Raw genomic sequence first — 15,687 nt, 5'->3', positions numbered from 1 at the left:
TCGGCATCAATTATCCTCGAAACTCCTTACGAAAGCAAAAAAATGAACATTTTAAATGTTTTTTCACAGTAATAGTTATTTTCACATTGCGCCCGAAATACATATTTCAATCAATGTACCAAAAGAAAACATTCGGATTGATTTAGCCGATTGTGATTGATGCTGTATATACAACATTTTTGATTTTGTTCCAGTGGCGAAGGCTCCGGGCGTGATTTGAGCCCTTAAACAATTTGCTACAATTCCATTGGGCCTTCGTTGCCGTTGTTGTTAGTTATTATTAGCGCTTTGCGAACACCGCGGCGGTTCAATGCTTGAAAGTCGCATTTGAAAGATCTCATTGGAACATCTACAGGGGCAGGCAGACAGCGTCGCGCACCTTGAAATTTTATCAAAATTTACGAGGGGTAATTATTAAATTAAGCGGAAATTAAAATTAAAAAAATTGTAATAATAAAGAAAGCAAGTTGAAATGAGATAAAAAAAATAGCTTCTTTTTCCATTTGGAAGTTCTTGACTAATCGCCCTTTAAACAAGATCGAAATGTGGCAGTAGTCGATTGTCGAAAGTCGCTTTTGGTAAATTTTCAAAGTCATCCCAAAAACACTTTGACTTCGCTTAAATCTATTCATTTGGACGAGCCCACTTTTACAATTTGCTTAAAAAATCGTAACTATGTAGGTTTTCCTCTCTTAACTTGTCCAGGGTTTTGTTTCTGAGTTGTTACAATTAGGGGCTTACTTACTAACTTAACTAAGAGGACACTCGCTTTGCGACACTCCCGACACCTCGCCGCCTCGTCACCACGAGAAAAAGAGAGAACCTCCCAGTTTCTCCAATACCTTAAATGCTACTTCCTGGGGCAATAAACCAGCGGCGTACCCTGACCGGAGACCTATTCCCGATCCGCCAGGTGGCAAGCCACGTCTGGACATTATAAACCGTCCATTGTCAGAACCGTCTTTCCTGGTTCTAACAAAGAGAGGCTCGACTTTCTTTTACTTTACGCGGCTCCCAACCAAGGGTAATTACTGGGAAAATTCCGGTAATGCTGCGAACCACATGAACTCGGTGACCATGCACATGGGCGTATCATCAGGGTACCTCGCTCTTTATTCTCCTAACCTAGCATAAATTATAGCTACTTTACAACGTACTAGTTGCAGCTCGATTTGGTCAGACGGCAACAATTGTACCTATTAATTGATGTTTACAAAATATTGCAGCGATCTGACAAACGGATCCGACAACTATGAAGCACAAAGGACTACGGCAGGCGGTATATTATTATTACGGATGATCGTTGAAAAAAGCCTTAAGAAGGCGTCGAAGTGTCAAAAGAGCGTCCTGGATGGATTCCATTCCGACTTGTTGCCACTCAGACGGTCGATGATACCTGGGAAACGATTCAACAATTCCCCTAAACATTATTTGCTACCAGTCAGATGTTCGATGGTAAACAAGAAATTGCTCAGGCCGTTGCCAGGGTCCAGCGCCTGGTGCTAGTTTTTTTTAACGATCATGTGTTTCATGGGAAAAAATATGATCAGAAAACTTAACGCAATTTTTCGGCAAGGTAATGCCGCGACGGGCCATATCTCAGGCAAAAAGGGATGATCCTTATCCTTCTCTTGGAGCTTCACGATTTATCAGTGTCTGCAGCTAATCAAGTACTGAAACTGGCTACAGTATATCCGACAAGACCTTTATTGCAATCTCCTCCTTCGCGGCAAATAAGAGGTAAAGAATCTTAAACTTAACATCGAAAAGTCGGAAAGTTACATTCACTCGCCTCTGTACTGATTAAAACTTTTCGACAGGATGAGCTTGCATGAAAAGTTTCTCCAAATACCTTGGATCTTTTGTATTTCATAAATGCGATGTAAAAACAATTTCTGTTGTTTCGTGAACTTTTCAACGGCGATAAAGCGGTCGTTTGAATGTTTTCCGTTGTGCCAAATCGCTAATTCGCCGGCGATAAAAATAACAGAAAACGCCCCAATAAAAATAACTCAAACCGTTATTGCGATTTTACTCGGGCATAATCGAATTTATTTTCTGCGATAAATACTTTAGATTCGGAATTTTCCGCGTTTACGCAGAAGTAGGCGCAATTAACACGAAGTAAGTAATGAAATTACAAAATTTGCAAGCGAATCTGTTCCATGGCCATTCCACCGGATGCAACTGATTATCACACATAGATAGAGAACGAAATTGAGCGTAAATAGCCACGAAATAAACCAGATAACGGAAGAAACGAAGCAAAAAATTAGATTTGGTTTTCCATAGCGGGTCAAAGGCAACATCTGGAAAAATTTTATTTAAATTGTCGAGCCTCATTGTATCTACCTTTGCGCGAACGCCGAACGTTTCAAACTTGAACCCCGAACGTGTACCGAGCGTTTGTATGTATTTTATTATTTGATGATCATAAAAATAACAACACGCATTCGGCGGAATTGAATTCCAATAACGCACGGCTCAATATTTAATTTCATGAATGGCAAACCCGAAATAGTAATTCAATATTTAGGCAAACGCGCGTTCTATTTTCGCCTCTAATAGAAAATAATCCTAAACCGTTCGGAAGTATTCATACAAAAGCCGCAACCCAGCTCTGTTGAAAATATAGTTTGTTTTCGTTCCCAACGAAAATAGGCAAATATAATATTTCCCATTTTTCTTACAAAACTACACCATTGTCATGTTTTTTTGCCGAATTTAATTCCAAAGGGAAAATCGATTAAACGTTACCATGACGCCATGTTTAACAACTTCATAAATAAGGCTAAAGTTAAAGATCTTTATGATCGGGCAAGTTTCTTTCTACGTGCATTTTACGATCACTCAGGGGGGCAGTTGTCAAACAATAGAAATCGATCAGGCTAAATTGGGCGAGAAACGTGTTCCTGATATTGTATCGGGAAGGCATAATTACAATATTAGCCTTTGGGGTTGAACGGTGCATGATTGATGGGGTTTCAGTAAAACAGCCCTAAAACGGCCCTAATGGTATGCAGGCGAAGAAACTGTTCTCGGAAGAAGTTGTTTATGGGTGGTAATTGATGACTTCTCTAATTTTCCAGAGTTAAGTGCGCTGCCCTAAGTTTCCTCGTCGCGGGGCGTCAGACACAATTCGCAAAAAACAGCCATCGACGGCCTCATCGGCGATTTCGGCGCCCCGCCCCCGAGATCGTCTGGTGATATCACAAAATTGACCAATAAATCCGCGTAGAAGGTGACAGCTGCTGTGCTGATGAAATTGATATTTCCAAACAATTTTAAAATTCTGAGCGCCCAAAGTAGGGGTTATCAACATGCAGTGCAGGTCCATACCTAACTAGGGGCCGTTTTTAATTCGGCGCACGTTAGAACGCTTTACCATCTTTTTTGCGTAAAATCATTTTAGGACGAAATTACGATTGAAGAACATTATTCAATTGCGATAATTATTTGTGTGACAAGTTACGAAATGCAGAGGTTTGTGCAACGAGCGAGATCCTGCGGATCGAGCGAAGCGAGGCGCGACGCGGCAAAATGGGATTCCCTAATGAGTTTCATGCATGAACTTTTTTAATTTTGCGGGGACGCCGGGTTGTCACAAGAAAAGGCAGAAGTCGGAACGAAAGTGCGATCTGTTCGAACTGCGTTGAAATTCGTTGTCTGTGCATACCAGGTGTTTCGAGAAGGTGGTCCACCCAAATGGCAACAGCGGTAACGCAAATAGTAATAGAAGAGTCGCATAGAGTACCTCTTTGCGCTGGCGCATGGAGTTTTAGCGAGTGCGAGCGAAAGGCGATTAGCCGATTGGTAGGTGCGAGAGAGGCAGCCTTACCCGAGGACGGATCATGTCACGAGGGCTTGTTTTTCACTTGATGCGTTCTAAAATGCCATTTCAACCGAGATGTCTGTTTAAATTCAATTAAAATTTATCATGGAATTCGTCCATTGTGAAGAACGTACTCAAATTTACGAATTTGGGCGTAATTTACGTCCTCAAAAAACACGTAGAACTACACCCATCCTCGAATTAACGCGCACTGTTTGCGAGTCGACAACGGTCGCCCGTCTCCTTCGCACTTATCGATGGCCTAATTGCCTTTCGCTCGCACTCACTAGAACTCTATGTGCTTAGCAGGGAAAAGGGTACTCTGTAATGGCGCAATATCTAGCAAATGCGATAATTATTCCGATAATGTCCTGCTCCATGTTGATTTATATTGCCCCCTATGAAAATATTTTTCGTGTCGCCTTTACGTGTTGCCGTCTAATCGCCGACTTTGGAAAATACTGAGCAATTCATTACTCTATGTGCTGTGCCCTAATCTAATTGCCCCTTATTTTCTCAAATTTTCCGTTAGTGGCAAAAATGGCCATCGTTTTCTTGAACTCGGGCAAAGCTTTCTTCCTCGTGATCACCAATGCTGAGCCAACGATTATTATTAACCGAAACGTGCATTATACTTAAACGTAGTAATGTGAGTTACCGTAATGTATTAGTGTCATTAATCTAAACAATAAAAACAACATTTAAAAAAGATAATAAAATCGAAGCTGTGTAATGGCTCGGTAGTCATTATCGTTCCCTGGTATTATTTTTGTTTTTCTACAACCTCAAGTGAGGTATCCGTGGTCAATGTACGACCTATATTGACCAAAGAGAAATTCCTTCATCGACCTCATTAGCCTTAGAGTTGGGGCGTTACAATGTTTCCCTTCGTTTCCAGGAAAAAAAAATGTTCACTATTTTTTCCATTATACTATTAATTTATTAGTGTAATGGAAAATTTATCGATGTTGAATCTTGAGCAGGTATATGTTCAAGATTTAACTTAGATAAGTTTTCAATTTGAACTGTGCATGTGCCCATCACCATGCTTCTGTCTGGTGATTTGGAAGCTACTGTGTTTTTTCGTGAAGCTACTAAACTATTAATTGCATTTAGGCAATTCCATTGCAGTGTTCCTCATATGAATATACCCCCCTAGGAGGTTCAAGTCCACCTTTTTTGTACTTTAGACAAATAACAGAGGCATTGATAGAAGCCAAAATATTACAAGCGGGTGTATTTTGGGTCACACTATCCATATAGTATTAAATGTTTCGTGTAAGCAGTGCAGTACAGTTGCCAAATCGTCGGGTTTTCGGTCATCTCAAGCATAAAACAACGCAACTTTGCCCTAATTTAATGGACCTCGTTTATCTTAAAATAACCGACATCCCAATGGTGGGTACAGAAAAACTGGCACAGAAACGTTGGTAAAGATGAAATATTGCAAAACACATTAAAAAGTTTTCAAATTAAAAAGGAGGTTTTCAGTGGCGCACTACGAACACACAGGGGAAGGGTTGGACGATGTCAGACCCTACTGAAAATACCATCTCCTAGGTTCCAATAATTAATTAATTCGCCTAGTGGGGAGTCTTTAATTTACTGTTCTCATGTTGAGCATGAGGAACATTTTGAGACCCTGCACATAGGCGACTAGAAACTTTCTGCTCGTTAAGTGGGGACCTCGTTTCTCTTAAGATAGCCGAAATCCCATTAGTGCGAATCGAAAACGCAGCTTCGGGAAAGACATGATCAGGGATCTTCGACGTTGTGGAAAGTACCATCTTTTAAATTTCAATAATTAATTAAACCAAAATAGAGAGATTGATTTAAATCAGTGGGCCAAAGTAAAAATTTGACGAAATTATCTCAGAAACGGTTGGAGGTCTAGGTAGTATTGGAAAATTTCCGAGGAAAGGATATGCAAGTGAGCTTTTGCCAGTTCGGTGTGGACATATCCATGGGACGACTGAAAGGCAGTCCCAGTTTTTCACTACGACGCGTTGGATGCAAATGGGTCTAATTTAACATCTTTCTTGCCTGGAATAATTGCATGTACGTTTTATTTCTTAGCACTTTCAGGATTTGAGTGCTAGCGTTAGCTCATGCAAAAACTTTTCAATTTCTTAAGCTTAAATGGCGCCAATTCAGGAAGCCTCATGTATTTCCCGCAAGATTTTGAGAAATACCACATGCAGACGCTATTAATAACAACAATTTTTACCTCTACGAAATATTATTAATGCCAAAACGTTCATCAGTGCTCCCCGGTGTCAATTCTAACTGAATGCCGAATGCGTTTATTATCGTACAAACAGGAAAACAAACAAACGAACTCATCGACAATGTGTAACACGGCGATAATTAAAACACACACCATATACAACAACTGATGCGTAAATTGAAAATCCGCTTTTTATTCGGTAACCAAATCACATTTCCATGAGAACGCTATTTATTCTGAACATGGGAGCTCCCCCAAGGCCTACAATACTGGTATCGATTTTTAGGAGATTTGTAGTTTAACTACAAAAGTATTAAATCGTCCTTAAGTTATTGATTGATCCAATTTCGTGGACTTTGGAGAGCCACTTACATGCTGAGAACTTTAACGATCAACCCAAAAGCCGAAGGCCAGACCTAGCTTGGATATTAACCCAAGGAATATTCAAGTTTATCTTTGATACTTACGTCACCTCCCCCTAAAGCTCTGTCCACGGAACTCCTGACTCTGCAGTGCAGGTACGCAGTAGCGCCTAACTGCACGGTTACGTTGGTGATCGTGTTGTTGTCGTAACCCACTGAGGCCTCTGCCCGGCTGTAGTCTTCGAAATTGGGGTGCCACAGTTGTTTCTTGTCCGAGTATTCGTCCTGGACTTTTCGCCCTGAAAGGAGCAAGTTTGTGGTTAGGAAAAAGCGATTTTTTTTTTAAATTTTATCTTGGTACTACTTCGTCAAGAAATCTTGTTGGCTGCAACAATATCCACCAATACGGTAAAGTTTAATCAATTAGCAAATACGTTTCAATAATAGAGTTAAAGCAGAATTTGCGCTTCCTACCTGCACAAATTCTAACACGTTCAAAGCAAACATATTAAGCTCCCTCTACGTTTGAGTGCTCGATCCTGTTATTTCAATAATTATTCGCAATTGTACATACAGTTGCATGTAAATTAATTATGTTTGCGAATTAACATGTGACGAGGAGTAGCGAGAGGATAAAATTTTCATTTATTATATTAATGTTGGAAGTAGAGCGGCTACAACAGTGAAAAATCTCTGCGGCTCCGTACTCCGTAAAGATCGCCTCGATGGCGAAATTTAACAATAAATATAATGATTATTACAACGTTTATTACACGAACCTTGAAAGCGATCAGGGGAAGGAGTTTTCCAATGACGATAACATCGGTTTGATGCAAACGCCGTCCACTCTCGAACAGCTATTTTGCACGCTTGTTCGACTCAATACTGTTAAGGGCCCAAACGTAACTCGCAACCCGTTCAGCACCTAACCGTCAAAGTTTAAAACGTGCCCTCAATAAATTCCACATGCCTGCCCTTAAATTGGTTAACTTTTTTAATTAAAAGTAATCGTAGGTTTAAGGCGTGATGAATTTCGGAGAGCTTCCTAAAAATCATCCTTCTTGAATAGCTAACTTTGAGGGTTAGTCGGCTGAGAATAATTGGATTCAGTTTAAACATACAAAATTGATGCTAGGTAAGGAGACGAAGGTCCTGACAAAAACGATATTTATCTATGGGAATTAGAGTGGTGAGGGTGGGTTTTTGTGCTCGTTAGGGGAGGTTAAAGTTTTTCAGGGGTTGCTCGCCGGAGGAGACGGAAAAGTTAAAAGACCAGTCATGGTTTGTTAATACAGCGCTGCCGGTACAGACCTGTCGGTGCGCATAGTCCTTTTAAGATGTGTATTTATACTTCAGGTGTTTTATGCTAATTTGTCGGATTTACCACTTCAGTGATCAATAAGAAGTTCAGGGAAGGTGTTCAAACTCTCAAGAAAGTCTATATTGGACTTTACACTTAATGTAAATTAAAGTTCGTGAGATGTCTGCAATAGGAAACAAGCGAGAAACTGGAAAGAGGAGGGGATAACACGGAGCAGCGACATGATCTTTTACGAATCGTTTTAACTGGATAAACTACTATACGTATGCTACCGTCCTATTGCATTAGTCAATTAGGGAAATATGCCCCGATCAAAACTTAGCTGCACCCTAACTAGGATTCGATTACGGTTTTTTAAACAGACATATTTCGCCGAATCCCTGTATTATTTCATCTCCCAGTGCGCCACGCTAATTTGCACCGATGTTCCCGTGACACCCCGTATATATGGGGAGTACGCCCGAAAGTACCGCCATCTTGAAACGAAACTCGGCGTGTCGTCCGCGTCCGCCCTGTCGTTTTTACGCTTAATTTACGCTTAATCCCTAATCGCGCGACGCAGCTCTCGGAAGACCCCCCTGTATAATGAGCAAAGGAACAACTCCGAAAATTCCACCACCAATCTAAATTTTAGATTTCGCAATGTGTTGAACGTTCCCGTAACATATCCCCAAGCTGACAATACATTTGACTACACTCCACACGGCATATCTGCCAAATAATGCAAACAAAGTCCACAAGGCTCTGCAGGAAACTAAACCAACTCCCTCCTGCTCTTGCAACTTCGTTGCATATTACATAAGATATGGAAGGCATGTATTGAAACCACAGAAACTTCACGAATTCGAGTCTCGGTTTATGCGTTTGGAACAATTTACACCCTGACAAATTACGTGAAACCTGTTAAGATATAAAGGTAATAAATTTTGATTGGCCGTGAAACTACCATATTGTCTTCATTCAAAGGGCGATGAGCCACGCGAGTTCGCTAATAATGCGAACCTTGCTAGAGGTTCAGCGAGGACGAATGGGAAAACCAGAATTAGAACTGCCTAAAGAGGAACGCTGAATTTTCCATTACATTGACAGGGAAGCAGTTTCATTTTTTTTTCTTTTTGTAATGCCACTTGAGAGTCGCTTCTCTCTTGTCATGAATAAATATTGCAAATTTATGGGCAAACCAGTCGCTCTTTTCTGTGTAAAGCCCCAGAAGTTTTCTGTCGATGACAAGGCACTTTGGCTCCATAAGAGGCCAAATTACTGCTCAGGCAAATAAATCCGAAGCACCCTTCAGAACCCGTTTTATAATAGAGAACGAGCGACGTGATTTCTATTCATAACTCACCGAGATAGATCGCATTTGCCAGATAAACGTCAGCTAATCAATACCATAATGGCGCAGAGCCTTTACAATGAAGGTACGTTCGCGTTCTGGATGCATTTATTTTTACGAATAGTGCACGTTGTGTTTGGAATAATGTTTTCGCACGGCGGCTGATAAATTGTCTTGTTTCATATCTACAAAATTTGAGGAATAAAAGTGTCCCGCGCGTGAGTTATGATCTGAGTAGGTTAAGGTCTGCTACGACTTTATGCCTCGCTCCAACCCTGCGGTAAATAAGCTAGACTACTTCAGAAACCGGTTTCGATCCTCTTAGATATCGTCTATTTAAGTAAAAGCAGGTAGGAATCTGTAATGCCATCGACAAGTATGTTGAGTTCGCAGGCAAATCTCCCGGCAGCGCCATCTGCCGTGTCCTTCCTGCCGGTCTACGTCGACGAGTAGTAAAGATTAGTGCAAACAGTCGTGGAGAAAATCTGAGAAGATCAAAAACTCTTTCGATTTAATGTTTCATTTCGGGTCTGCGCCCCATTAAAAATTCGAGTACTAGAAAAATCGATCCTCTTGGACCTTCTCAGTTCGGTTCATCTCGAGTCAATTAAATTCGGGCTGCAGTCGGCAATATCAAATTTCATTATATTTTCGTGCAGGTCCATCGTTCTTGCCGTTGACACTGCCGATTTCTGCCTGCGTTTAATTGACACGAGATGAATCGACCTGACTAGATCTAATAAGATCGAAACCGGTCTTTGGGGTGCTCGAGTTAATTAAACCCAGAGCTGGAACGAGGCCGAAAATCGTAATGGGTCTTAATCTTCTCAGATTTTTTCCAACGCCATTTGCATTCATCTTCATTAAGTCGCGACCACCGACATTACCTGGCATTTCGAATATCTTCCTCTTAGGTAATAATTAATTAACGTGGAGATAGACAGCTCCGGGGCTCCGGAATCAGGGACATTATAGCCAGGTGAAGTAAATATGTTTGCGTTACAGCCATCAAGGGGTTCTTGGGACAAATTCGGTTTTAGCTTTATTGGAATTTGGCAAGTTGAGCACATGAACGCACCTGGGAATTGATTCAGGATGAGGTGTAGGTTTGGGGGGAAATAATGGGGACTCCGCGGTTTTTGACGCCTTTGATTTGGATTGGTGGACGCTAATTAGTTTGTCGGCTTCTAATGTCACGTCTTGGTTATTTGGGTGGACGTACTGGCTGGGACTAACTGGGAACAACTGAAAATAGCTCGTTTTTAAAGTTTCATGGGAGATACTCCAGCGCCGCAAAAAGAATTCCAATGTGCTCTTGTCGTGGAGAAAATGACCTTCCAAAATTTCCAAAAAACGCAGGGTGCGCAATTCAAAATTGAAAGGTTAGGGGGTCGCGTTCGGTGAAATCGGTAGTTTTTTGGAAAATCGATAAACATTAAGGTACATGGAGGGGTTGTAAACCTGAAAATAATAAAAATATCGATCGAACAAAAAAATTAAATTGGTAGGTGCGTTAAAAGCTTTCGTTACTTGGGGTTCTCCTCCAAATAGGGCTTTAAAACTAAGCCCTCTGACACGTTAAAAATAAGCACAGTTGAATACGTTTCTCGCATAATATATCACTTCTTCAAGTGGGCAAAAGGGCCCGTATGCACTGACGGAGATTTGCGGCTGTAAACCAACCCAACCACCTTGCTGGTCTCAGGTTAGTTCAAGTTTCATTGGGAATATCATGTTTTTTCCCACAAAAGAGACCGCTAACTTAAGTAGGGCAGGTCCCCGTTTCGCATATGGAATTGAACGAAGCGGGCACAAATAAATGTAAACGTTAAATATTAAATAAACATGACGATATTTTAAAAGCAAATTAATTAATTACTAATTGCGTACACAATATGCAACAAAACCCAAATCAAGTATTCAATTTTTTGCTCACGCTACGGAGGCGGTAAAATTCATGTCCGCGTTTAAGTTTAACTCGACCTAAGCTCATTCATCAAACATTAATGAGGAAACAAGTAATTTAGCAACATCTAAATAATGAAAAAACCTTTCGGATATTATAATTTCTTGAATTAATATTTATTTTTTATTACTGGTTTAATTTGGGCCACCATTAGGCTAATAGGCTTGCGCCCAACCTAAGGTGAATAATAAATGTGTGCCTAACTTTCCGCTGTGAACTAGGTTAGTAACATGGTAATTACTATTTTTGCTCTTTAGCAATTGAGATGCGTAAGGTTTGGAAATTAATAATTGAGGTCTGTGCAGTGTTTACTACGTTATCTGATAGGCACGCAGAGCTGTCCCGTAAATTAAAACGGTTAAAGGGGCTTTTCGCTTTTCTGAATTACTCCATGACTGCAGTGCACGACCATGATTCTGTCGTCTGAATAGGCCATTACGGTAAGCTAGCCAGAATGGCGAATAGAGTCGTACGTCTATACATATTTCCATATCTGGTTCAATTTCGATGCATTAAAAAACAATCAAAACAGTCTCGAAAAGATGAAAGTGGGACACGATGTAAAATATTTATTTTCACTTTGAGCAGTAAAATACGAGTTTTTTCCGTAAATCTGCTTAATAGAAAACCCCATTAGTCAACAGTAGTTTGTGATTTAATATGTAGTCATGATGACCATTCCGACCCCACAAATTTTAGTAATAAAGCATTTAATGTGGCACAATATCCTTTTGGCCGATAGATAGAAAGCCATTGCGTTGATATTTATTCATTGAAATGAGATGATAATCATTTAATTAATTCAGAAACATGTGCTGCTAAAGTTGTCGATTATGGAAGTTTCTCACTGAAAGGTTAGCAATTTAGGTCCAGATTAAATTATTTTGCATCATAACTCATGATGATATCATGGTAATTTTATAATCCGGGTCTGACGTCAAACAGGCAAGAAACATGCGTACGGTGCAAAATTTAACAAATTATTTTAACATAATTCCCGTTATTTGCTATCATAATGTTACACTGACATTATGGCTGGCATTAGCTGTTTCCCTTCTGATACGAATAGTGCTTAACTCATTTTATAAACATTTAGATTTAGTTTATGATATCGAGTCTTAGAGGAATCCATTAGGACATGGGCGCTCCACCTGACTGCATGCTCGCAGTATTGCAATCGCGAGAGCCTTAAACGCTTCGAAAGCGGGCAAAACTACCAAAATAATTAGAGGTGACCCATCCTTCTTGCATAAGTCTCCTTTGACCTGTCCTGTGATGTTATTCCACGAAGCCTCTTGATTGCTGAATTTTTCGACCATAGTTCTACTGCTCCCGTGCCCGCCTATTAAAACATCCGCAACGTTTACTGAACGAGAGTTAGAAAATTTACAATGTCCTTCCGCCGTGCGTTAGAGGATCATAACGCGCTAGGGTCCACCACTCGTAAGCAGCAAATTCCACAGCGTGCCACCGCCGAATGTGCGAAAAATGTATGAAGTTATTGTTTCTAAATATTGTTTTTAGATTTATGTGACTCATTTATTCTCACCTTCGCATCTTTTATTCCTCGCAACAAAACAATAACGAAAGCCTAATAAATTCCAACAGCTTTAGCCCCATAACTGAAAACTTCCGCGATTAAATCACCGGGCACGAAATGTATGAGAGATTATATATATTCCACTTGATCTTGGAATACAGAACGAAATTGGTTGAGCATTTTTAATATTCCTTTCCGTCAGGTTTCTTTAATCTCCTGCAATATATTTGCCTCATAAATGAGATTTGAAAGTCAGCAGGGTATCTGGTTTTTAATGCTACCGCTTTCGCAATTTGCCGGAAAGTCAGTATTATGCCAGAGGTAATAAAAATAAGAATTTCGAAAAAGAGTGGAAATGAAAATGTTTAAAACATGTAATGAAGTGAGTTCTTTTAATTACTCATTATGCTTGTTGACCAGGATCGGCGCGAAAGCAGGAATTGTATGGAAATATCCGGGTGCAGCGGATATTTCGATATTCGAATCAATCGGAATTGATCACGTCTCTTTCGTTACACCATCTTCTACCACGTATAAAAATGGCCAAACGCAATTAAGTCTATGAAATGTTGGTTTAAACCTCCACAGCATGTTTTTTACGCAATATCAGTCAGGTTTCAACCATTAGCTCACAAGCATGCTTCGTGTTGCTGATGTTTAAATCCAGCAATTATTTAGACCAAATTTGAATACATATTTAAGTAAAACTCTTCCTAAGCTCTCGCCAAATCCTTTGTTAAGTTTCGTCCCTTTGTTCAGTGGAGAAACTTAAATTCCGCCTTCTGCCCCAGTCTCTAGTTTTCCTTCACATTTTCGTTGAGTAAGTTTTCTGAAGTTGTTTGCCTTTGGTCTCTCTTACATGCCCCTTGTTTAAACTGGAGCGTAGGCCGTTTTACATACACAAGAATGTTAAAGTTTTCATATCTTAGTTCACTGTTTGCATAAGTCGAAAGTCGCTTATTGTAAACGCGAAATTGATGTTTAAACGACTTTAAGTGCGTTCTACTAATATGAGCGCAATACCGGCATTTCTTCGTGCAACATCAATGTGTTGCGGGTCAGTAAGCCTTATTTCGAGCAAAAATGCTGCCTCTCCAATATTTCTCCAAATCGCGAAATTCTCGGCCCCAATCGATACATTTTGCAAGAGAAATCCCGGTTTCGACGCCGCCACTTACACGATACACTGAAAAATAACATTTACCTAAATACCACATACATTGTATTCCGTGAAATTTTAAATTAAACTAACATTGATGGTGGCTGCTAAATAATGCTATAATACATTTTATATAGAATAAGAGGCGAATAGAGTTTATAAGGAAATAAGGCAGCATTATCACACCTGTCGAATATCGTCGTTTCGCTGCTTACTTCGTAATGGGAACGTTCCCAAGCAAAACTTAACCGTTATACGAATGTAAGAAATGTTCATTTGGCCAGGGGCGTAGAATTTGTAGAAACATGAAAACCTCCTTTACGGGTAGAACGCAAAAGAAAAATCTCGATACACCAGAGGAACGCTCTCATAGCGGTGTGACGTCACAAAGCGTATGGCTCGAGTTTAACAAAGCAGCGCGACACACGATAATATTGGCCATTACGGGAGAAATGAGGCCTTCACTGGTTTACATTGTTCTTCTATTATCTAATCACTTGTTAAATAGTTTAAGCATTTGCACTTGAAGCGGGAAAAACTTTTCTTCGCAATTTTTTCGCTAAAACTGGTACATAAGGTATAGTAGGGCAGTTCCTATTCCGTGCTTTTCTGGAGAGAGCGGAAGTTCTGTTGTAAAATTTGTGTGCAGCTCTTACGTTTTAATGCAGCTTTTGCTTTTGTCATTGATTAAATTCGGAAGTTAGGGTCAGGCAGCCTTACGCCGCGGATAGCAAGAGATGATAGATTTCGGAGAATGGCTGCCCCAAGTTGAAATGCACGAATCAATCAAACCAACCAGGCTTACCATACCATGTTATTCGAATCTTTATTTTTAGCTCTAACTACTTTTTTATTTACGTGCTTTAGAGGATTTAATTCTAACCTTCGTTGTCAGGTGGTTAAAGCCGGAATACCACTAGGGAAGTCCAATAATCAACACTTCATAAATTATGATTATACCCGGCCTTGCGTGTTAGGAACTAAAAAGTTCTCGCCCTTTAATTTAAATATATGAAGAATCGGAATTAGCATTTTTTTAATTAAATACTACGTCAGTTGTTGGCGCCCTTGAGAAATTTGATTTCAAAATGGTCCTCACCGTGAAGCTAGAATGGTAATGGAAAAATTAAAAAACTAGGCTGAGGTTTTATTTCATTAGAAAACTCAAACGCAACTACCGGCGTGATAATTAGGCGAAAAATTTGGGGGGTCATTATCACATTATTAAAGTTTCAGTAACAAAGGGTCCATATTCGTGCAGAAGCAGTATTATTAGATCAATGGCCGCCCTTTTCATCGCCCTTGTAGGACCATGATAGTGACTATTCACATGATATTTGGGGGTAAATTTCAATGGGAAATGGCACACTTAATGCCATCGGGGCAAAATATTTAAATTTTTTATAGGATCCAACGATGAAATTTTTCCGAATAGAATGATTTGAGGCGCCGTTGGCTGGAAGTCGGAGAGGTTTCAGTAGTTTGTTCAATCAATTCGAATACAATTTATATATAGACATGCTCCAAGGAAACACATTTTTCTTGGTAAACAGGCGGATTTACTTTCATATTCAAATTCACAAAGTCTACTCCATTATTTCCGTTTTCCATTAAGGTGTCTACGCTTTTTTCGAAGGCTCAAAAAACGTTTGCGGCGTTGAGAATTCTTCAAACCGCCATGTCACGTCGTCTTGCAAAATTCAGTTTTCATATTGAAATTGTGCCACTTTGCTCTCGGCTGCTGTCAATTTTAATTAATTTCAAAATAATTAAAAGCGTGAATCTGGCCCCCTTCCATTTTTTTAATAGCCTAGACTGATTGGCATGGCAACCTGAATTTTTCATTTCGCGGTAATGAACGCCTTTCCATTACTTAACTCTGAAATTAGTCGTTTTCCCGTTGATTAATTGCATCGAAAATAGATTTATTCCATAAGAGCCCGAGAA

At 39.9% G+C, this 15,687-nt stretch overlaps 1 protein-coding gene across 5 annotated transcripts in view; it reads right to left on the bottom strand.

Moving 5' to 3' along the window:
- Positions 1 to 15,687, bottom strand: part of dpr12 (defective proboscis extension response 12) — a 214,084-nt gene that overhangs the window by 21,130 nt on the left and 177,267 nt on the right. For all 5 annotated transcript variants that reach the window (XM_066293673.1, XM_066293682.1, XM_066293664.1 and 2 more), the window contains one exon: positions 6,527 to 6,720. In XM_066293673.1, the coding sequence (XP_066149770.1) occupies positions 6,527 to 6,720 (194 nt within the window). The remainder of the gene's footprint in view (positions 1 to 6,526; positions 6,721 to 15,687) is intronic.

Source organism: Euwallacea fornicatus, chromosome 2 (assembly GCF_040115645.1).
Source record: "Euwallacea fornicatus isolate EFF26 chromosome 2, ASM4011564v1, whole genome shotgun sequence".
Classification (NCBI taxonomy): Eukaryota; Metazoa; Arthropoda; class Insecta; order Coleoptera; family Curculionidae; genus Euwallacea; species Euwallacea fornicatus.
Note: the sequence above shows the minus strand (reverse complement) of the source record. Positions and strands in the feature narration are given on the sequence as shown.